Here is a 24,085-nt window from a genome sequence, read left to right as displayed (position 1 = left end):
CAGATTGATTTAGAGAGACCCCAAAGTATAGTTTCCAGCTACAATAATAACCATGATTTGCTTCCTGCCTATTCAGGTAACTAAAAAAAGACTAATTGCAGCTGCAACCAACCTAGACAATTGTCAAAAGTGTGTTTCTCTTTAAATACAACCTTTAATCATTCTTAATAACTTTTGGATTTCACAGGTGTGCAATGCAGGAAGTCTGTGTGTTCCCCCTCCCCAAAAGAAGGGAAAGCTGGAGAACCCCTCCTAGCCTTTGTGCCTCAAGGCATGCACAGAGTGCAAAATAGTAGCCAAAAAAAAAAAAAGGAAAGCCTCTAATGCCTAACTTTGCGATGGCTATCTTTTGTTTTAACCCTTTTTGTTTCAGCAACAAGTAAAGACAAAGAAAACAGCATTTGCCCTCCAGAGGACAAATTTACTTAATCTCATTTCCTTTACAGGATCTAAGCCCTGACGCCTATATCTGTATATATTTTAGTTTGGTTTAATACTAATCAAGTATTTCTTTTTCTAATGGAAAGATTGTCATGACAAATTCTTTTAATTCTACTTATGTTCTCTGCTTATATACATATAAATACTAAAATGTTCTATATGTTTGTTGGATGTGTGTGTGTGGTATGAAAGAAGCGCTTTGTCTGTCTTTGTTCTTGTTTGTTTTTGACTTATAGTGAAGTCTATCTGAAGCCCACATGACTTCCTTTCTGTAATAGGCCTGATATTCGTTGCAACAATTTTTATTATTTTTGTATATTGAGCTCATTACCATTTTTGGTACCATGGTTCCTTTTTTTCTGTTTTTAAACATGTAAGAGTACTCTTATCAAATGTACTTTATTTTCACACAAACGCCCCCTTATCCAAGAGGAAGGGAACATGAAGAATAACCCTAAGGTAATTGGACAAAACATTTTGTTCCATCAATGATGAATATGTTCAAGGGTTACAGTCCCTCAGCAAATAATCTCTTAATGTTAAGATTTCACTCCATTGTAAAAACTATTGTGGTACAATTAATATTTTGCATTCTCTTAATTCTACGTATATGTTAAGAAAAAAAAAAAGAGGGAGAAAGAGAGAAAAGCGAAGAGGAATGAGCTGTGCAAGTGTTTGCAGAACCAACTTGAGTCCTCCTTGAAGGAAAAACCCAGGTTCTCTCCAGCTCCCAGGGAATCAAAACAGTTGTGAATAAGAAAAGAAACAAAAGCAAAAGTTGGGAAAAAACCAGATTTGGCTGACTGTAGCGTGTAAAGCTCATGATGTGTTCCAGTTTTCCTCTGTCTTAATGGTAAGAAATTGCACTCAATCAGAGGTAGCCCTGGACAACTGGTTTACTTTCTCTGTGGAGAATGTGTTAAAACACCTAACCTTTTGTGCTCAACAAGAATGTAAGCAAAGTCAACACAGTGTCTTTCTGCTACTGTATTTGTACTGTATTTGTATTTTTGTACTGTTATCAAACCAACCAACAAGCAGGCCATGTACAGAGTTCTGTAACAACACCAGCCCTTTAAGGTTGAACAGTCCAAGAAAAAGAGAGAGAGAGAGAGAATGGAATCAAGAGCCACATGGCCTGACCAACGGAACTTTGAGCTAAGAGAAACTGATCAAAGTAAAAGTACCAGACATAGCCAATAGTGGGAGGGGCCAAATCACGCAATTGTATTTCGAGGAGGTTAGATAAAAATACAGGAAGCCCCCTTCCCCAAAAATATGTATTGTTGTTTATTGTCTGTTGTAAATCAATGTCTGTGTGCAGGTTTAAAGCTAGCAAATTGCCTCTATTCCAATATTGCACTCCCTGAACTGCTATTCTCACAATGTTTTAAGTTTCCTATGTTTAGTAAATTGTTGCATCTTATCTTTGTTTGAGAACAAAGCAACTAAAAGAGTCTGAAGTAGGTGCAGTATCTGAATGTTTGATATCAACAGGAGTGTCTAGATAAAGGAGGGTGAGAAAACAAAGAAAGGACCTAAACATCTAAGATCAAGTTAACTAAAAAGTTGTGGTAACAAGTATCAGAAATAACTTTAATTTATTCCAAGTGCTAATAGCCATGCTGGTTGTGTTTAACTGTTTGAATGTAGGGACACAACTAAATAAGCCTCTGTCACTAACCTGTATTATGTTCCAACAAAATGTCCAGCATTGTGTCTGTGACCACATGAGAAACAGCCCCCTGGATCAGGCCATAGGCCCATCTGGTCCAGCTTCTTGTATCTCACAGCGGCTCCGCCGGATGCCCCAGGGAGCACACCTAGTGGCAAGAGACTTGCAACCTGGTGCCCTCCCTTGCATCTGGCATAGCCCATTTCTAGGGTCGGGGGGGTGCACATGCACATGATGGCTTGTGGCCCGTGATGGATTTTCCTCCAGAAACTTGTCCGGTCCCCTTTTGAAGGCATCCAGGCCGGATGCCGTCACCACATCCTGTGGTGGGGAGTTCCACAGACCTACCACACATGGAGTGAACAAATATTTTCTTTTGTCTATCCTGTCTCTCCCCACACTCAATTTTGAGTGGATGTCCCCTGGTTCTGGTGTTATGTGAGAGTGCACGGAGAGCATCTCTCTGTCCACTTTGTCCTCCCCATGCATGATTTTGTATGTCTCAATCATGTTCCCCCTCAGGTGTCTCTTTGCTGGGCTAAGGGAGCTCAGGCGCTGTGGCCATTCCTCATAGGGGAGGTGCCCCAGCCCAGCAATCACCTTAGTGATCTTTTGTACCTTTTCCATTTCCAATATCTCCTTTTGAGATGTCTCAAATGTGTTCCAACGCAGAGAAAGTGTACCCTGAAATGCACTGCTTAAGAAACCACATTGACCCCTTGAGTATGTGTTTTGCTTTGCTAACTTTTCTTTTCTGCTTTATACTCAGAAATCATGAGGGCTTTACCATTATCATCTGCGGTGAGCTCCCAAAGCAGGGTCAGTGCAGCTAACTCCAACCAACACATCCACTGGACAAGCTCACGCAAGTCCAGCGCTACATGGACCTAACTTCCAACCAATGCTGGTTCAGACCTGAAGACGGTTCCTGCCTGTGCTCCTCTGAACTGAGACAAATGGTGGAGGCAACTTGGCTGTGAAAGAGACCAGACCTCTTTTCCTCAGCCTGTGTGCACCCACTGAAAGAAGCGAGGGCAAGATCGAAGATACACCGGTCCCTCGCCATACACCCCCAGATGGAGATTCAACACGGGAGGTACCAACTTGTCAGGTCCCTGACTACGCACAACGTCGCCTAGAAGACAGCTGCTGGAGATGAAGAACACCTTGCTCACCTGATGCTGAAAGATATGTTGGAGATGGACCTGCTGAAGGGACTCACGGCAGATAAATAATGAGCTGTTATGAGCATGTATGATTTCTTTGGATGAAGTTGTTTTAATGTAGCATTTTTATTTTCTATTCATTCTATTATTTTCCATTCTATCTTCAGTTTGTGTTTGCTTTCCTGAATGTAATTCCAGTAACTTCTGTATTTTGTACCAAAACTTTGGATTATGCCTGTATTTCACATTAATTTAGGTAAACCTCACTTAAAAGTTGCTAGACAGGCTCTGGCACCAAAGAGCTAATATGTATTTTAGCTGACACTGCTGGCCCAGTTTACCTGCATCCTGGGTGATTAAGGGAATTCCCTCCATTCATACCCTGACTTTCACATTTATCTCCAAACATTCTGCCTACATGTAAGCAACCTTTCAATATCCTTAAAAACTAAGAGAGTTTGGCTAGCAAATAGTTACTCTCCTGAGCACCCAAACATAGAGTCACTCTCCAGGGTGTACAGGCTGCTCACAGACCAGACACCCAGACAAGTAGCTATGTTTGCACTTTAAATTCACTCTTTGCCCTTGTGTATTCAGAATGCTCTGTAGAAAGTGAACTAAAACTACACCACCCAGGTATACCTAAAAGTGGTCTGGATTTATGATTCCTATCAAAGTAAAATGTGTGTTGATGTATTTTTTTGTTTTGTTCAGCCCAAGTTTACCAAGCTAATTTGACTTTCTGTTTACCTTGTTGTTTATCAGGAGGGAAACTGATAACAATATGCTGAGCTCACAATATAGAAATATCCCAAGATGCCCAGTTCACCCATAAGGCTCTTCTCTGACCAAAAGCCAGCATCTAGAAATCCCTCTTAGAGAACAGGCTAACTGTGGTATGTTCACAAGGGTAAACAGAAAGTCATAAATAAGAGCCATAAACAAATAAAAGGGATGCATAGAGGACCAGATCCTTTGTAATGGATATATCTGTAAACAAATTGCCGATGCGTATCGAATTGCCCTCCTGAACATCCTGAGGATCAAGATGTTGATCTGATAACCAAGCCAAATGTTTGTGGGACTGTTGGTCTGTTATTTTTCCCATGCTTGCCATGGATGTGTTTTGCTCTCTTTGTGTGCTCTTTTGTCCCCCCTCCCCTACCTAGTCTATCCTATAAAACCAGCATCATTGTAATTGTTCACGGTCTCTCCACGTGTGTGTGTTTGTGGAAGGCCCCGTTTGCAAACGAGTAAAACGTTAGAAGTCCTTTGAATTCTCCTGTCGCCTGTTTGTTTGCCTCTCCAAAAATCCAAAGAACCGTGTGTGTGTTCATTCGGGAACAGTATTGTGACCATCTGGGCCCTTGAGTGACACCCAAACCCACAGTAATTCCAAAGTACACACAGCTTCACCTGGAGGAAAGGCCAGCTGAGACAATACAGAAGGCTGCTCACTTTCTACAACTCTGCTTTTGCCCTTGTTAGACAGTGTCAAATATGCGGTGTCAAAGGATTGCACTTCTGTTATCTCTGCTGCCAGCCCTTCCTTCTGGCCAACAGGTAATATTCACCCATGCCTAAATCTGAACAAACGGACACTTTTGTAAACTGACTGGATGCCAGGGATCTGGCCCGGACCAGGCTCCTGCTGTGGTCTACCAAAGGTTCCAGTGTGGGATGGTTGGCAACCTTCAGTCTCGAAAGACTATGGTATAAACCTACACCACCTGGTATTCCCTGGCAGTCTCCCATCTAAGTACTAACCAGGCCTGACCCTGCTTAGCTTCTGAGACCAGACGAGATCAGGCATCTGCAGGGTAACCGTTGCTGCACTGTGTTGCTGTGTAGTTGGTCCAGTGTAGTTGCTGATCTTATCAGACAAGAGTTGGAAGCACACTGTTCCGTTGCAGTTTGCCTTTACTTGGCTCTCATGTGAACAGATCTTACTTATGCTGGATTTTTAGATGGGTGGATGGTGTGTTGTGGATGGCATCCTTGTTCCCAGAAACTATAACTTCTGCACCTGAAATCTGCTTTTGGTCTTTCCTGAATCCCCTTTTCTTCCAGCTCCCCTGGGGAGTTTGATTCTGTAGTGCGCGGTAGCTCTGGGGAGAGAGCATGATTGCTCCTGGTCCCTGCACTGCCTGGCTGAGGAGAGTGCTGGAGCTGTGAGAGGTCCTTCTGATGTCACAGGGTGCTGCTGCTGCTGGCTTTCTGACACTTGCCTTTTGCTTGATGAACAGTTGATGTCTCTTATGTTTATATGCAGGTCTGGTGCTGGTGCCTTTCTGGCTCAAGAAATAAAATGCGCAGAGACCAATGCTTGCAATCCTTCAACCACGCTGCGACAATTGTTACAAGGGTGCTGAGAGGAAGCCAGTTCATTTCTTTGAACTAGGAGCGTGTTATGTGGATCATTGTGTTTCTTGAAACAAGGTGATGCTTCTGCCATTCCCAAAGTCCTGCTTGGACTTTGGGAATGAGGTACATCAGTGTGGGGCGCTGCCCTCCAGGAGGGTCCGGGAGGCTCACAGTCCCCTCTGTGAGCCATAGGTTCCAATCAGAGCCCACTTTCAATTTCTTATTGTAGGCTTGCATTCAGCACAGACCCTGTTACAGCAAGCCCCCCCCCCCAATTCTTTGCTGCCACATAATTCCTCTGAGCAGTAGGGTAGAGTGTTGCTTCCTAGTTTATAGGGGAACTGATATGGGGGCAACTTTCCCTGAAGCCTCTTGCTTTTACCTTTATTGAGGCTGAGCTTGTCCCTGAAGTAGATTCTGTGGCCAAGCACACAGTGGTCTATTTTCTCTTTACCTACTGCTCACTGTAGTCTGCAGAGGGTTTTCTCTGCTAATTGTCAAAAGGGTTGCTTCATTTTGTATGCCAGTATCTTTTCCCAGCTCATGTCTCTCCTCAGGATAACTGAGGTGAGCTGTGGCATGGGGCCAGGCTGCCTGCCCTAGACCAGAGCTTCCCAACCTTCAGGAGCCTGCAGACCACTGAGGCAAAAATTGGAGTTGTGGTGGACTATGTGCAACCCCTGCACACAAAAAATACAATTAAATTTTTAATTAGTGGAGATTTATTAGAGATCTATTAATTGTTTATAGAACAGAGTTGTGGGTTTCTGCTTTTGTTGACTGCTGTGGCTACAGGTGCTCTGTTGCCACATTCCTGGTCCAAGCTTTGCCTAGAGAACCTATGTCCACTTTAAGCTAATTAGTTCCCCTGTTCCCCAACAATGGCCCTAGTTCTGCACTGCAGCACTTCTGGACCCCACCACTACGATAGCTCACTTGTTCAACCTGTAGAGGTCCTCCTTCCTCCCCTTTCCTGTCAGCAGCTTCTCTAGCCCCCACAGCAACAACTTGGTCCTCAGCAGGTCTTGGGAGTGGCAGCCACACCCCAGACTCCAGCAGTCTCTGTTCCAGCAATCCTCAGTCCATTTTCCCAGCTGTCTACTAGTCAGTCAATTAATCCATCAATTTAGTTCTCTCTCCTCCAAACTCCTTCCTTCTAAACTTTAGAGGGTAGAGCCTCTGTCTGCCTGAAGATAACATCCACAAGGTCGCCAGTTCGAGGCCACCAGAACCGTGCGACCTTGAAGCAGCCGACAAGCTGAGCCGAGTTATTCCATCTGCTCTGAGCGTGGGAGGATGGAGGCCAGAATGTGAAGCCAGATCAGAATGAAACACCTGAATATAGTGGTTCTTGAAAGATAGAACCTTCTTTCAAATTGTAAAAATCCCTGTTTAATAAGGGATTTAAATAAAGCCTGCCTATGTAAACCGCCTTGAATAAAGTCTTGAATAAAGACCAAGAAAGGCAGTATATAAATACCTATTATTATTATTATTCTAAATCCACCAAATTCTCCTTTCTTCAAGTGCTGCTTTTATCCCTTAATGAGGTGGTTGCCTCTAATGGCTGCAGCTGTGCAGCATACCCACTGCTGGAGCCCTCGGCTTAACCCTGTGCTTGCTTGCCAGAGCAAGGGGCCACTGTTGATACCACCCCCTATCTCTTTGAGGGATCTTGTGCATTTCCATTACAGTTCTCCACCTTCTCTCGTGGGCCATGGGGGAAGCACAGCCCACTTTCTCAGGGACCACAGTTTGGGAACTAGAGGCTGGTGCTAATAAGACTTGCTGTGCATGACTGAGAAGCTGCAGCATGAGGACTAGATTAGCACTTCTGGACAATTTGCCCCATAAAATTCTGGCTCTACATCCCCTATAGAGATCTAGAGTTCCTCATCTGCACAACATAAAAATAGCCCCCCTCACTCAGGCCATTGGTCCAGCTTCCTGTATCTCACAGTGGTCTACCAAATGCCCCACTGAACACACAAGTCAGCAAGAGAACTGTATCCTGGTGCCCTCCCTTGCATCTGGCACTCTGACACAAGCAACTCCATGGGGCAGTGTGATAAACAAAGCTTTGCTTTCCTACCATTGCATCAGATGAAAAACCTGCAGTCAGTGCTCCTTATTCCCAGGGCTTCTTTCTATAATCTCCCCCGCTGCAGTTTGGCTGCCAGCTCTTATGCTTTCAAACTGGAAGACTTGTAGAAAGTTAGTATAATCCTGAGAGTCTCTGCTTAAAAGTATGATGACTAAAAACTAATTACCTCTAATGAAAGTTTGCATATTTAATAAAGCTTCGGTCCAGACTTGTCTACCCATAATGGCTGGAAGGGGGTTTCTCACATCTACCATTGCCTATTAGGCTTATCTGACTAATGGGACACATGTTGTGGAAAAGAATCCAGAATAAAGCTAATATATTAAATACAAGTCTGAAACCTGAAGATGACCTGAATGGTGACAAGCTGCTAGGCTACAGTGTGTAGGCGAATTACCATCCCAAGCCAATACTTGTTTACACATAAGCCAATACACAAGGAACTGGTTGAAGACCAGAAACAAAGTGGGTGTAAATGGGCACTTTTCACAAGGAGGTACCCCAAGGATCTGTATTGTGAGTGGTGCTTTTCAACTTGTTCATAAATGCCCTGGAGTTGTGGATAAGCAGCAAAGGGACCACACTTGCAGATGACACTACATTTTTCCAGGTGGAGAAGTCCAGAAGGGATTGCAAAGTGCTCCAACCCAATCTCTCCAGCCTGCTAGAGTGGGCAGCAAAATGGCAGATGCACTTCAGTGCAAGTGTAAAGTGATGCACATTGGGACACAATCAAAATTTCACCCATAAAATTATTGCAGCAGTTCCTGTTCCATAGGGCTCAATACATTTTCCTTAGCAGTAGGGGAGGAGAACACTTTCTTGAGATTAACAATACTGTTCAGCCTTGTTAGTTTATTTAATATTGTTAATGCCAGCAGACACAAAAACCTTAGAATGTTATATTCCATCTCAATAGTTTGTTGGGGCCTGCATGTCTCAGACTGAGGCCATTCTGGTGCTGTTGCATTGTCCTTGGCCTGCCCTTCAAAGTGGAGTAAGGCACATTTGCCTACTTATGAGTAAACATGCACATACTGCTCCATTTCAGTTGCCAGAGGGCTCAATACATTTTTCTTGCCAGCTTGATGACCCACCAAAAAATGTGATACGACCCACTGGTGGGCCCCAAAACACAGTTTGGAAACCACTGCAATAATGGGTTCTGAGCCATCTGTGATGGATCAGGAAAGACAAGTTGGGGTGTTGGGGACCTGCTGGGCAGCAGCAAAGGCAGATTCCATGATTAGGATCATTTAAAAAGTATTGAGAATAAAATGGCCAGTATGCTACTGTACGAATCAATGGTAAGGTTACATCTGGAGTAACGGGTGCAGGTTGGGAACTGGGAAACATGCAGAAGATTAGTATGCTGGGACACCTCCATTGGAAGGAAAGGCTACAGCATGTGAGGCTCTTCAGACTAGGGGAAAAAGCAGCAAGGTGGAGGGGAAAATGAGTAAGAAATACAAAATGATACATGGGATGGATAGAGGGAAGTTGCTTTCCCTCTCACACAACACCAGAACCAGTAGACATCCACCAAAATTGACTGGCACAAGAGTCAGGACAGACAAAAGGAAATTTCTTTACCTGGCCTGTAATTAATCTGTGGGACTCCTTCCCACATGATGTAGTGATCACCTGATCTAGATGCCTTTAACAGGAGAATGGACAGATTTATGGAAAAAAGTCCATCACCGGTTACAAACCATGACAATTATGTCCAACCTCCAGGTAGCTTAGCTCAGAATACCAGATACAAGGGAGCGGCCACAGGATGCAGGTACCTTGTTATCTCTCAATGAGGCATCTGGTGGGCCAGTGAGATGCAGGAAGCTGGACTCAATGGGCCATTGTTCTTATGCCAATTGGATCAGACTAAGCCAGTGGTTTCCAAACAGGGGGGGCCACAACCCACCAGGGGAACCAGATGAGGGTCATTACCCCTTAAGAGGAGTGGCCCAGAAATGAGTGCCGACAGTGGTGCAGTGATCACAGTGCTGCCAGGAGCAAGGGGTTGGTACATGTACCTGAAGGGTCAAAGGCTCGATACCCCCCCAGACCTCCCCGCTGCTGTAAATGGCTCTAAACATTGATCAGAGCTGACCATCTGGAACTGAGCTTTCATCTGTAATCAGAGCAATTTACAACAGCTGGGAGGCCCACAGAGGGGGATAGCAAGCTTTTGACCCTCCTGGTAAGTATACAAACCCCTTGCTCCCAGCAGCTCCCTTATCACTGTTGGGGCCTCCTCCCACCAACACAGTGGCCCCCTTGTCCGAGTAGGACATTGGGAACCACTGGATTCAGCAGTACATCTAGCTAAGTACAACAGTCTGTTTCCAACAGTCACTTGGGATGCAGATCAAGGAAAACCACCTGCAGGACAGACGGCTCACTGTCCCCATCTGGCTCCAGGACTGATATCTGGCTCCCTTGGCCCTTTCTCCCTGTATTTGCCTTATTCTTCCAACACCACTGCTCATTTCATCAGTTCCATAAATAAGCAAAGTCATATTTTCTTCTGCTTGTCCAGAATCCTACCAATCCCTTTTACTGAATGGTTTATATATGCAAAAGGCTACACATCTGAACTCCTCCATATTGTGCTTCATTTTATATAGTTTTTACATGTTCCTGGAGCAAGAGTAGGGAACTGAGGTCACTCTGTGCTTCCCCTACAAAAGCAACAGGGCTAGAATACCATTTCTCTCCATGTGAACACAGGCTGAGGAGTCCCTCTAGCCCAGTGGGACTCCTCCCAACCTCCTACCCCTTTAACCCATTTCTGTCCTGCCCACAGGTGTATGTACACATTTGATCTGATGCCCAGGTTCTCTGTGCTGCTGCTAATGAAAGGGAGGTAGGAAGCCCTGTACATTTCTTACCTTCCTCTCAGTGGTAGCAGTGCTGAGAACCCTGAAGTGATGGGTGCCATTGCCAAAGGCCTCCACTGTTTACCACCCACTTAAGATTTTTAAAACACAAAGCCTGGGGCGGGGGGTTGTGATCTCAGCCCTTTCCTCTCCAGCCAAAACTGGAACTCCACTAACCATCACTGGTCAAACAGGAGCAGCAAGTACACTTGCACAACAGCCTACTGCTTGCTTGCCAACTAGAAGCAGGAGAGCCTGCTCAGCCCCAGGAGGCCTCATCTCCAAAAAGAGGGGCTAGAGCAACCTCATCTTTGTCCAGTGAGAGACAAATGTTTGGAGCCTACAAGAGGAGGGGCAGGGAGTGGAGTGAGGATGTGCTGGGGAATTATACCTCATTTCCCTAACAGTGGTTCTCAAACTTCTTAGCACTGGGGCTCACTTGTTAGAATGGCAATCTGCTGGGACCCACCGGAAGTGATGTTATTAACCTGGACGTGAAATCAATTTAGGCTTCATGAGTAAATGGACATATATTGCTCACTTTCATTTTCTATAGGATTTGATATTTTCCTTACCAGCAAGGGGTTCTCATGTGTTTTGAGCTTATCTTCACTGGATCAGGCCCATTCTGGTGGCATTATATTCCCCTCAGCCTGCCCTTCACAGTGGACCAAGGCAATTTGCCTACTCATCAGTAAACATGCTTGTGGCCCTCCATTTCAGCTTCCATAGAGCTCAATACATTTTCCTTGTCAGCAATCAGCTTGAGTTTCACAACCCACCAGAAGTTGGATCACAGCCCACTGATGGGTCCTAACTCAGTCTGGGCACCACTGCTCCAGCCCCAAGCTCCTGCCCCAGCCAGCTAGAAAGCAGCTCAGAGGACTCAAGTGCCAAGAATTGCTTACCCCTCAAATGAGACACTCTGTAGCCTGTGTGCAGTTCAAGTGAATATACCATTTATTGAGCAGCAACCAGCAATGCAGAGTAGTTGGGACTAGTCATTTGCAGTCCTAACAAAACAGCAGCTGTATTGGATATGAGTAACTGTGCATCTGTACAGAAGGCTGGGGCAGAGGGTAGGTGAGCCTGCCGACTGGTCGCTACATGGTCAGCTCCTGAAAGAAAGAGAGAGCAGAGTTACAAGAAAAGAGGGTGCTGATCCTGCAAAGCACATACGCCACATGGTAGCCAATTGCAGGGCTGACCCGTACATGTGTGTCCATTGCAGAGTGACCACCACACAAGTATTAGAAGTGAACCACCCCAGATAGAACATTTTAGCCCTGAGGCTACCTCAGGTACATTCCCCTGTCTGGCATCAAGCATACAGCAATCAAATGAGGAATGCTCCTGTGCAAACTAACACACAGTCCGAGGACAGAAGAAATCAGGGACTAAATTCTGTAGCTGGAGCAGCCTAGTCAAGACCCCCACCCCTGCCTTCCCCATGAATAAAGTCTGAAAGAAACAGGATGAGTTTCTGCCCAAGTTTAGCAGATCCTGCTCCACAGCAGGAGAATTGAAAAGCTCATTGCCTCAGGAAAGCAGGGAGGTTAAGAATTTCTGGGCCTACGTCCCTCGCATGTCTCGCCCAACCTTGCCTCCACAAAGATGAGGGGGATCCACAAAGGCCTCCCAATCCAAAGTTCCTGTGGGGAACAGCCCTTCAAATACCCGGCTATCCCTATCCCCTCCCCAAGCTGCACCAGATCTAGGGGGTGCCTTAGGCCACCTTTGCTCACACACCTCATAAGAACATAAGAACAGCCCCACTGGATCAGGCCATAGGCCCATCTAGTCCAGCTTCGTGTATCTCACAGCGGCCCACCAAATGCCCCAGGGAGCACACCAGATAACAAGAGACCTCATCCTGGTGCTCTCCCCTACATCTGGCATTCTGACTTAACCCATTCCTAAAATCAGGAGGTTGCGCATACACATCATGGCTTGTACCCCATAATGGATTTTTCCTCCAGAAACTCATCCAATCCCCTTTTAAAGGCGTCTAGGCTAGACGCCAGCACCACATCCTGTGGCAAGGAGTTCCACAGACCGACCACGCGCTGAGTAAAGAAATATTTTCTTTTGTCTGTCCTAACCCGCCCAACACTCAATTTTAGTGGATGTCCCCTGGTTCTGGTATTATGTGAGAGTGTAAAGAGCATCTCCCTATCCACTCTGTCCATCCCCTGCATAATTTTGTATGTCTCAATCATGTCCCCCCTCAAGCGTCTCTTCTCTAGGTTGAAGAGGCCCAAACGCCGTAGCCTTTCCTCATAAGGAAGGTGCCCCAGCCCCGTAATCATCTTAGTCGCTCTCTTTTGCACCTTTTCCATTTCCACTATGTCTTTTTTGAGATGCGGCGACCAGAACTGGACACAATACTCCAGGTGTGGCCTTACCATAGATTTGTACAACGGCATTATAATACTAACCGTTTTGTTCTCAATACCCTTCCTAATGATCCCAAGCATAGAATTGGCCTTCTTCACTGCCGCCGCACATTGGGTCGACACTTTCATCGACCTGTCCACCACCACCCCAAGATCTCTCTCCTGATCTGTCACAGACAGCTCAGAACCCATCAGCCTATATCTAAAGTTTTGATTTTTTGCCCCAATGTGCATGACTTTACACTTACTGACATTGAAGCGCATCTGCCATTTTGCTGCCCATTCTGCCAGTCTGGAGAGATCCTTCTGGAGCTCCTCACAATCACTTCTGGTCTTTACCACTCGGAAAAGTTTGGTGTCGTCTGCAAACTTAGCCACTTCACTGCTCAACCCTGTCTCCAGGTCATTTATGAAGAGGTTGAAAAGCACTGGTCCCAGGACAGATCCTTGGGGCACACCGCTTTTCACCTCTCTCCATTGTGAAAATTGCCCATTGACACCCACTCTCTGCTTCCTGGCCTCCAACCAGTTCTCAATCCACGAGAGGACCTGTCCTCTAATTCCCTGACTGTGGAGTTTTTTCAGTAGCCTTTGGTGAGGGACCGTGTCAAACGCCTTCTGAAAGTCCAGATATATAATGTCCACGGGTTCTCCCGCATCCACATGCCTGTTCAAAGAATTATTTTCAAAGAATTCTATAAGGTTTGTGAGGCAAGACTTACCCTTACAGAAGCCATGCTGACTCTCCCTCAGCAAGGCCTGTTCGTCTATGTGTTTTGAGATCCTATCTTTGATGAGGCATTCCACCATCTTACCCGGTATAGATGTTAGGCTGACCGGCCTATAGTTTCCCGGGTCCCCCCTCTTTCCCTTCTTAAAAATAGGCATGACATTTGCTATCCTCCAATCTTCTGGTACCGTGGCCGTTTTGAGGGACAAGTTGCATACCTTAGTCAAGAGATCTGCAACTTCATTCTTCAATTCCTTAATAACCCTTAATAACCCTTAATAACCTCCAGTCCCTCCCACTCAGAGGACTGGCTCACTTTACCTTGCCCAGAGGGGTTAAGTCTTTCATGCTAGAAAACCTGCTCTCAGTGCCTTGGAGCCTGGCAGTGAGGCAACAGAGCAGGAGAAAGTCCAGCAGAAAGCACTCTCTTTGCCCTGCATCCACAGGGGGAATACTCCCTCCTACCTCAGAGCGGTCCCTCTAGCACAAGACTCACCATGATGGCGTTGACGATGTCGTTGTTGTTGTGCCGCAGTGCCCGCACCGCTTTGGGGCGCGAGACATTGGCCTGGGCCATAACCAGCTCGATGTCTCTCACCTCCAGACCCGTCTCATCCACCTGGGGAGGGAAGGAGCGGCAGGGGGCTGAGACCCAGATCCCACTTAGGTGCGGAAGGGGCTCCACCATGTTTGTCTCGCTTGCAAACCTAATCCCAGCAACATTTTATTGAGGGGGAGGGAGGCTTGGAAACATGCAACAAGATTTGGAGGCCTGGGAAGGGCGTTGCAGGTGTCTCCCAAGAGGAGAACACATGGCCAGGGAACACCCAGGTGCTCATTAGCTCTTTAGTGCCTCCTTTACTGGCAAGAAGAAGAGCATCTCTCCTTACCCAAGGAACAGATAAATGCCTTCAGAAGAGGGTGGGACAAACTTGTGCAGGTCAGGAAGGAAAGCAGTTCACCATCTGTATCCCAGCTGCACCACGTCATTCCTCAGTGGTAGGAGTCCCAGGTGCAACCCCTGGCAGCCTTTCCAATCGTGAGGCTCTTGGGTGACAAGGCTAGAGAGTGGCTGCCAGTCAGAGGCAAAATACAGGGCTCGGTGGCCCAAGGGGTCGACTCTGGATAAAACAGTTTCCCACATTCATCCTGGAAGAAGAGGAAGCTTCCAAGCACACGGCTGAAAGCCCTGGCAGTCACACCACAGACACAACCATTTTCCAGCCTCTCTGTGCAGTTATCCAGACACCCAGCCACCCCCTCTTCCTCCAAAGGGCTCACCTCCTCTTCCTCCTCGCTCTCCTCCTTGATTGTGAGGGTGGGGGCCGCTTCTGTGATCAGGGGTGAGTGCTCCATGGGAACCTTGAACTTCTCGGCTGCAGCTTTGTGCACTTGCTGCGAGAGGTCTTCAATCTGCAGAATCCGATGAGGAAGAGTATGAGGGCAGTTCTGTCTGCTTGCTTCTCTGAACGTGCATGAGGGACTGGAGAAAGGCTTCCTGGGCCCAGAGGTCTACCATCAGGCCCCAGAGGTCTATCACAGAGAGGATGTCCAAGACCACCAGAGCTTGCAGGCTACTTGCCTAGATTCAGGAGCCTTTGCCACTCACAAGCCTGGAACCCCCTCCCCCCCCACACACACATATCTCACCTTAGCCTCTCCAAAGACTATGTAGATGTCTGAGGCGGGACTTTTGAAGACATCTGGCTTGGTTATGACAAACAAGATGTTCTTGGATTTGCGAATTGTGATCCTGGTGACACCGTGGATTTGCCGCAGTCCGAGCTTGGACATTGCCTAGAAGGGGAGCAGGAAAGGGCCATCAAATGTTAGGACCAGCCACGGAAAGAAAGCTGCAGCTATTCAAAGCAGGGAGTTTGAAATGGACCCAGTGCCATCCCAGCTAAGAGTTATTAAGGAACTGAAGAAAGAAGTTGCTGATCTCTTGACTAAAATATGCAACTTGTCCCTTAAAACGGCCACCAGGCCAGAGGATTGGAGGATAGCAAATGTCACACCAATTTTTTTTAAAAGGGAAGGAGAGGGGACCCAGGAAACTATCGGCCAGTCACCTAACATCTGTTTCAGGTAAGATGGCGGAAAAAAGCATAAAATCTTAACACATAGAGGAACAAGCCTTGCTGAGGGAGAACAAGCACCGCCTCTCTAAGGGTTAATCTTGCCCCATTAACCTTTTAGAATTCTTTGAAAAGGTCAACAGGCCTGTGGATGCAGGAGAGCCTGTGGATATCACATATTTGGATTTTTAGAAGGTGTTTGACATGGTTCCTCAACAAAAGCTGCTGAGAAAACTCCACAGTCAGGGAATAAGAAAGGTAGATCCTCTCAAGGATTCAGAATTGGTTGAGAACCAGGAAACAGAGAGTGGGTGTCAATGGGCAATTTTCACAGTGGAAAGAGGTGAAAAGCAGAGTGCCCCAAGATCTGTCCTGGGACTGGCGCTTTTCAGCCTGTTCAAAAATGACCTGGAGACAAAGTTAAGCAGTGAGGTGGCGAAGTTTGCAGACAACACTAAATGTTTTTGAGTGGTGAAGAACAGAAGAGATTGTGAAAAGCTCCAGAAGGATCTCTCCAAACTGGGAGAATGGGCAGCAAATAGCAGATGTGTTTCAGTGTAAGTAAGTGTAAAGCAATGCACATTGGGGCAAAAAAAAAAAAATAAAAATCAAAACTTCACATATACACTGATGGGTTCTGAGCTGTCTGTGACAGTTCAGGAAAGAGATCTTGGGGTACTGCTGGCCACTTCAAGGCAAGTGTCAACCCAGTGTGTGGGGACTCGGAAGAAGGTCAATTCTATACTCAGGGTCATTAACCCATTTTTGCCTGGTCCACACATTTGGTCCCTATTGCGTATATGCAACGTTGGAAAGAAATGGCTTTAAAAAAGGGAATGAGAATAAAACTGCATGCAGCCTCTCAGTTTTAGAGTCACCCATCTCTGAATGCCACCTGGCAACCGGATGCAGGTCTCCTATTGTCTTATGAGCTCCCAGAGGCATCTGGTGGGCCCCTGTGAGATACAGGAAGCTGGATTAGGTGGGCCTTCGGCCTGATCCAGTGGGGCTCCTTATCAAATCAAGTTATGCTCAGAGGCTTGGTCAGCTGAAGACCAATGCTCTGGGTGACACTACTGACCGGGTCCTCTATTGACAGGGTTCTCAGGAAGCCCACCTGTTCAGGTGTAAAGTAGCTGTCCTGCTCTACGGGCTTTTGCTGTCCTGTGGATCTTTCTACACGGCGAGGCAGGCACCATCTACACACAAAAAACCCTACAGCTGTGATGGGACAGCCTGACAATATGTGGCAGTCATGTGACCCTTCTGTTTCCAAGAAGCTGAGTTCACCCCCATTCTATCCACCCCGTCACAACAAGCTAGGCTGGAACACTGATGGATGAGACAGGCGACAACTTTCTGCTGAGAAGCAGAACACGAGATCACAGCAAGTCAGCAGCTACAGGACACAGTTCCCCTTTTAGCTTAGCAACATTGGGGGGGGGCAGTGAGGGGTTTATGATGCTCCAGCTGCAGCCAAATAGAAGCGAGGGGGCACCACAAGCTGCAGGATCAATGTCAGAGAGGCCCAACTCAAATAATGGAAAGTACAGAATCCAGAATGGCCAGGTGAGTCACCCTGCAGTAGGGGCCAAGAAGGAGGCCGCATTCTCCCTGAAACGGGATGGAGTAGAACTGACTGACAGCAACACAACTGAAGACAAATCAGGGCCATGCAGCTACTAGGGCAGCCTTGCAAACCACCTCCAGGTGGCACTGCTTGCCTAGAAGGCAAAGCCTGTAGCAGCCTGGTTGAATTCTAGCAAAAGACCTTACTTTGCCTCAGCAGTTGGCGGAAAGGGTCCTCCCGTACTCTGAGCTGGAAGTCTGGAGCCTGCAGCCACTCTGCTTCATGAATAGCCCCGTCCAATGAACCCCTATTAATTCCTTCCAAAGATTTCTGTCATTGAGAGACTGTCTTTGAAAGGAAACCTGTCCCTGCCAAGGCTGCTCTGGGCTGGTGTAGGAACCAAATGTATGTTTGATCTCCCACAACAACAGTACAACCCCCAGGAAAGGATGCGGGAAAGCTCACTCCATGATGGATCCCCTCCATCATCCCAGTTCCTGTATAGGGCACACCCCACGGCCAAACTTCACCACTCCCCCCCCCCCCACACAGCCAGGGTCTCTGCTGCGTCAGGCATCATAAGCAGGGCTAATCCTCCAAGCCAGCGACAAATGCAGGCTTATCCAGGCCCTGACCTGCCCCCTCTCCAAGGGCAGCCTCATCAAGTCTCTCAAGACCCACGGCAAGATTTTTGCCATCTGAGATTCCCTGTATGTGTCCTGACAGCAGAGAGTAACAGGCACTCCCAAGGCCTACTCCATCTTGAAGGCAGCCATTGGGCCCACTGCTTAGAAGGCACTACCCCACCACTGCGAGGCATTTGTGTCATTGAGCAGCCAGTGCAGTAGTAAAGGTTAAGACTCAGATCAGATAGTCACCTGGCCTGCTAATGAAAGGTTGGTTGGCAACCTTCAGTCTCGAAAGACTATGGTATAAGCCTACAGCACCCGGTATTCCCAGGCAGTCTCCCATCCAAGTACTAACCAGGCCTGACCTTGCTTAGCTTCCGAGATCATGGTATAAGCCTACAGCACCCGGTATTCCCAGGCAGTCTCCCATCCAAGTACTATCCAGGCCTGACCCTGCTTAGCTTCCGAGATAAGAAACATCATGGGAGGGGGGCTGCAGCAAGTCCAGGGAGAAATTGAGCCACTATCCCAACACCCTCTCAATTAGACTGTGCTTTTTTTTTTGCCACCACTGTGTGTTTCTCAGATTTCCCCATGGCCAAAACAGACTTTTTCCAGAATCCAACTTGAAGGAAGGGCTGCTTCTTTCTCCTATCCCCCATCCCAAGGGAAGAGTCCCCTCCCATACAGGAACCCACAGCCAGAGACCAGGGGTCTGGGTCTGAAACCCTGGAGAACTTCTGCCAGGCAGTGCTGACACATTCAGGACCAGACCCAGGAGAAGGCAGCTTTATATGCACAGAGGCAAGCCCAGAGTTGCATGTTTGGGCAGGTGATTCTGCTATACTTCAGCACCAGAAGTGACTGGGTGATCCACTCAAGGGGGGGGGGGGAAGGGAAGAAGAGAAAACCACTCCGCGCAAAGGCTGCCTGAAAAAGAGGCCAAGGCAGGAATTCAGTCAAGATTCTGCAGCAACCGGCCCTGTGAGGGGGTGTTCAAGTTGCACATTTATGTCTGTCACAATACCCACCCACCTCCCAACTGGAGAACGATGGGGGAAACACATGATGGAAGGCTCCGCATACAGACCTTCCGGGCTTTCTTCTCACTCCGGCTCTGCTTTGCCTTGCTGATCGATTCCTCGCCAGTTCCCAAGGAGTGTGTCAGCTGAGCCTGGAAGATGCAAGCGAGGCTGTGAGCCACAACCCAGGAGACTCTCAAAGAAATATCTACATTTTCAAAGTGAAGAGGCAGGAGACCTCCAGGGCTCCTGGAAGCAGATTCCCCGAGCGACTAGCAGGCTGCACCAGTGCCGACAGCACCTCTTCGCGTAGACAGGCCGACCTGCCGGGCTGAGCTCTGCTCAAGCCACATCTGAATTTTTCAAAGTGGCTCCTCATTGCAGCTACTAAGGATGTGGTCACACCTCCCCCCCCCCCCAGAATATCTTTCATCTGAGGACCCCAAAGAAGCCCAATGCTTATGCATTTCTGCTGAGGTTAAAGTCACAAAATCCTTTCCCAACCAGATGACTTGCTGCAGTCAGAGCTTTGGGAGATCAGTAACAGAGCCAAGCAAGCAAAACTAACCCAAGCCCACAACCCCCATTCGTGTTGGATCCTTCCAAATTCATTTCCACACAATGAGTTTCCAGGAAGCTTCCTCCAAATTCCTTTCTCCTTCACAGGTTACAAGTCATGATGACTCTGCAAGTTTCAGAGGGAGCCAGCAGGGCTCTTCTAAGGTTCATTCTCCCAAGGCTCAACAGGGCCAGCGGTACATCACCCTGGGACTCTCGCACCACAACTCTGTACACACAAAGAAGTCATCCATCTGATCTGATCAGAGCAAACTGGTACACCCTGTAATTTATTGTAAGCTGGCACAATGCATGCTGGGAGCACCCTAGACCCCCCCCCAAACCAATTCTGCATGCAGACCAATGGAACCCAGGACATTCCTATAGGTTCTTCACAGTCACCCCCAGTCTCTGCCAAAAAGTTTCTTGAAAGTTCTGTTTTGCCAGTGGCATAAGTTGTTCTGCCTCAAGGAATGGAGTAGGTCCCCGTATGGGAAGAAAAGTGGGATAAAAATACAGTAAAGAAAGAAAGTAGCTTCCACTACTGACATTGCTGCCACTTTTTTTTTTTTAGACTTGGGTCTGTACAGTCTGAACTTTAACCAGGCCAAGGTGATGAAGGTGGTCTCTGGGAGAAGTGCTCTGGCCAACCCCCCTCCCCTGGCCTTGGTCTCCTATTCATTTGCTGGCTGTGAAATTCTGCCTTGCTTTACTTCCTCTCCTCCTCCACCTTTCAGAACTGCCTGCTTGCTGTTGCCAGGCCACCCTTTGCCACTCAACTTCCAAACTGGTCTGGAAGGACAAGGTAGTGCATGCCAACTGGCCACCACTGAATAGAGGAAGAAAGCATGACAGTGTGGCCCTGCATTCACCCTTGCCTGTGGTTCTTGAGATGAAGATGGCTGTGTAGCCCACTGCCTTCTCCTTGGCTACTGGAGCCAGGCTCTCCAAATTGGGGGGGGGGGCAGGACTCTTTCCTGCTCGACTCTTGCATGAAGAAGCTGCAGGGGACTCCTGCCCCTCCACCCTCCCACACCAGCATACCTGTGCTTGAGCTGTCCGTGGTTCTGAAGCCTCCGGCTCTTCCAGTTCAGGAATAGACCCTTCATTGCTTTCTGAGTCATTACAAGAGCCTTAAAGAGAGAAGAAGCTATCACTGGAGCCACACTGCCAAGTGTCCCAGTTTTTAACCTAATTTTAAACTGCCCTTTCTCCACACTCCATGTTCTTGAGCTTTTGACTCTGCACTTCAGCAGAAACAAGACGTACATTTCATCCAGCACATCTCACAGATCCCGCTTCCCTGTGACATGTTATATGTGCCCCATGCACGTCCCTCTATGCACAGTGAACGCAAGTGATCTGCTTCACCACTTGAGAAACTCACCATCAATCAGGACAGGATCTCCTTTCACACACACACACACACACACACACACAAATTCCTTCCCTATGAAGGTCAGGTGGGCAATTTGTTTCCAGTGCTGCTATGGCACAGTTTCTCCACCAATATCAATATGCATCTATCACAAGGTAAGGTTTTCAAGTTGTCAGCTACATACCAGGGCAAAAGATTATTCCAGGAGATGAGGAAATAGTGGCTCTTGACTGCCATCTCACTCCATCACCTGTTTCTGCTAGTATAAAGCAAGCCCTGTTGAGTTCAGTAGGACTTACTCCCAAGCAAGCATGCCTAGGACTGCAACCTCAGCTGTTACCTTGCATCTAAGTTGTGATCTCTCTGCTTCAATTTCCGGAGGTTGAGGCACCTGCAACCTGCCTATGCCCAAGACACAGCAGTTTCCATTGACCATTCCTGGGCTGGCAGCAAGAACACCCAGACTGGTTTCCTGCCTGGCATCTGGAGGCTACTCAGGTTACAGCAGCTGGCCTCCGCTGGGCAGATACAAGAGGCTCCCAACAGCTCTTCATGCAGCGGCTCCCAAATGGCCTCTCAGGCCCAGCCAACAGCTCCATTTACAAACAGCCACTGAGCAAGGCCTCCCCCACCATCATTTTCATGCAATCATCTAAGTAGTCCTAACCGAGCTCTTACAGGAACGAGTCCTTCCTATAGTCATGCAGAGCTACTGCTAAGGTCAAACCAGCTGCAACATTGGGAGAGCTACAATCCACTTTCCTGCCATTTCTCCCCCTGCCCCACATGGTAGCTGTTTGTGGGGGGCTGAAATGAATCAAGCTCTTGTCCCAATCCAGAGTGTTGTCCTGAAGCACCTGAGAGCAATATTCATTCTGTCCGTTGGGCCCACTTAGCTGAGTTTAAGAGGATGCTACTCCAGTAGACTCAGACCCACCCCAGAGTATGTTTTTATACTGCCCTCCTTCCAGGAGCTCAGGGTTCCTTCCCTTCTTTTGTCCTCAGAACCACCCTGTGAGGTAGGCGAGGCTGACAGAGAGTGACTGGCCCAGGAAGCTTCATGGCTGAGCAGGGGTTTGAAACTTGGATCCTCAGGTCTAAGTCCAATTCCCAATGCAGCCTCTTGCTGCAGCTGTCATTTACTGGATCTTTTATTTGGTTTTTGCCAACTTTATATGCTGTGAATTGTAGGGCAGGAGGCAAGATCATCATCATCACCATTAACTCTGTATTTTAAGTACTGCTTTATTACTCAGCTGCTTTTGGTCTGCTAAGAAAAGCAGAAAGTGAGCTGTGCAGAACAAGAACAAAATCCCCACCTGCCCTGCTGCATTTGTGTCAGAGCCCCATCCCTGGTCTTACTGGGAGTAGGGGGAATAATTCTGCTCCATTTCTTCATGAAGTGGCTCATTCCATCACCCTGTGCAAAGCCATGACAGAGCTACCTGCCCGTGGCCTCTTGGCATTTTAATTTTTGACCTTTATACCTCACTCCTTCCTCCCTGTGGAACTCCCAAGCATTGCCCCACCACCACCAGAGTGGCGCTGGCTCCACTGCAAGCCCCCAGTGTGGGCTTGTTTTCTTCCAGCCAGAGCTAGCCCCCAGATACGTGCCCCACAGGCATGCAGGAGCCGCCTCCTTGGAGAGCAAGCCCCTTGCACGCTTCCAGCCACCAGAAGCAAAGGACTGGACTCTGGCTTCAGGGGAGGGGGAGGGGCCACCACAGCTCCCAAGGGGAGCAGAATGTTTTCTACTTTGCAACCCCCAAAGATCCATCCTCCAGGCCACCCCACAGTCAGGATGCCAAGGCAAGAGGTCTTATTAATTCCAGCAGAAGTGGTCACCTTTGTGGTTGGCCTCATGGCTCCTCTTCGCCCCCAGGGGCTTCTTCTCTTCCAAGAGCATCATCCCAGCAGCTTCCCTCAGGCTGTCGATCTCCGGGCAGTGATAGGACAGGTCCCTCTCGCTGGAGGAGCTGGACTCCGGCTGCACAGACCCACGGCTGGCTCGCTTCTCCCCTGCCACGTCCTTCCCTTTGGAGTCTTTGTGGCCTGGCAACTGAGTTCGGCCTCTGGAATCCTTGCTGCTGGGAAGCTGGTCTCTGCAGGGCACTGGAGGTCTGGTGCTCTCAAAAGGGGCTGAAGAGAAAAACAGGTATAGAGGGAGACTTCCAGGGGCCTTTCCCTGCCTGTGGGTCAGCCCTGTATCTCCCAAGCCTCGAGGGGAAAGTCCAGCTGGTGCTGGCCCCCCTGGTCAGGAGAGGAGGGGAGCCAGGAATCCTGCCTGCTGCCCTTGCTCCTGGGCCCCTCAGGACTCCGGGGCAGAGAAAGAGCCTTCCAAAGGAAGGTCTTCCTCTTGCCAGCTGCCAGCCAGGGCATCTTCAGGGAAGTTCATTTTCACCCCACTATTCTACCAAAGAAGTCAAGGCAGCTTAAGCCAGTAAAATTAAAAAACACAGCACAGAAGAAACAAGCACACTGGAAAACTAGTACTATACTAACACAAAGGAGATCAGGAGACACTAAACAGCTGCTACCAAACCCCAGTTCTCAAGACATGCCTGCTAGAAGTGAAATGGTCTTCACTGACCACCTAAAAAGCATAGGATGTTGGGGCCCAGGAGTGCCTGTCTTGGGAGGCTGCACCAGGTTTGGGGTATCACAACTGAGGAGCCCCATGACTGGAACACCTCGTGTCCTTCTTTCAAACCCCCCTCTTTATTTGGGATGGGGCTAGGCACAGGTGAAGGTGCTTGCCCACCAACCCTTTATCCTGGATCAGTTCCCCCAGAGCTGCTATGAGCCATGGGGTGGAAAACCTACAGGAAGATGCGACTCCCATGGGGCCAGAGACGGCCTACCCACATACATGGGTGGGTAGGGGGTCTGGTCTAGAGGGTAGAGCCTTCATTTGCCTGAAGATTAACATCCACAAGGTTGCCAGTTCGAGGCCATCGGCACCGTGCAACCTTGAAGCAGCTGACAAGCTGCAGCTGAGCTGTTCCATCTGCTCGGAGCGTGGGAAGATGGAGGCCAGAATGTTAAACCAGATCGGAGTGTAACACCTTGAATGTAGTGGTTCTTGAAAGAAAGAA

The 24,085-nt window shown here is 48.1% G+C and overlaps 1 protein-coding gene across 1 annotated transcript in view; it reads right to left on the bottom strand.

The window, feature by feature from the left end:
• Positions 1 to 11,590: 11,590 nt before the first annotated feature.
• LOC136651174 (uncharacterized) overlaps positions 11,591 to 24,085 on the bottom strand; it is a 44,671-nt gene continuing 32,176 nt past the window's right edge. The window contains exons 3-9 of the mRNA XM_066627360.1: positions 22,836 to 23,129; positions 20,657 to 20,745; positions 19,123 to 19,206; positions 15,406 to 15,552; positions 15,037 to 15,168; positions 14,252 to 14,374; positions 11,591 to 11,747 (exon numbers count right to left, since the gene is read on the bottom strand). Of these exons, the coding sequence (XP_066483457.1) occupies positions 11,733 to 11,747; positions 14,252 to 14,374; positions 15,037 to 15,168; positions 15,406 to 15,552; positions 19,123 to 19,206; positions 20,657 to 20,745; positions 22,836 to 23,129 (884 nt within the window). The 3' untranslated portion in view covers positions 11,591 to 11,732. The remainder of the gene's footprint in view (positions 11,748 to 14,251; positions 14,375 to 15,036; positions 15,169 to 15,405; positions 15,553 to 19,122; positions 19,207 to 20,656; positions 20,746 to 22,835; positions 23,130 to 24,085) is intronic.

The sequence above is a fragment of the Tiliqua scincoides genome, chromosome 5, assembly GCF_035046505.1.
Source record: "Tiliqua scincoides isolate rTilSci1 chromosome 5, rTilSci1.hap2, whole genome shotgun sequence".
Lineage (NCBI taxonomy): Eukaryota > Metazoa > Chordata > Lepidosauria > Squamata > Scincidae > Tiliqua > Tiliqua scincoides.
This window is presented reverse-complemented; position numbering and strand designations above follow the sequence as displayed.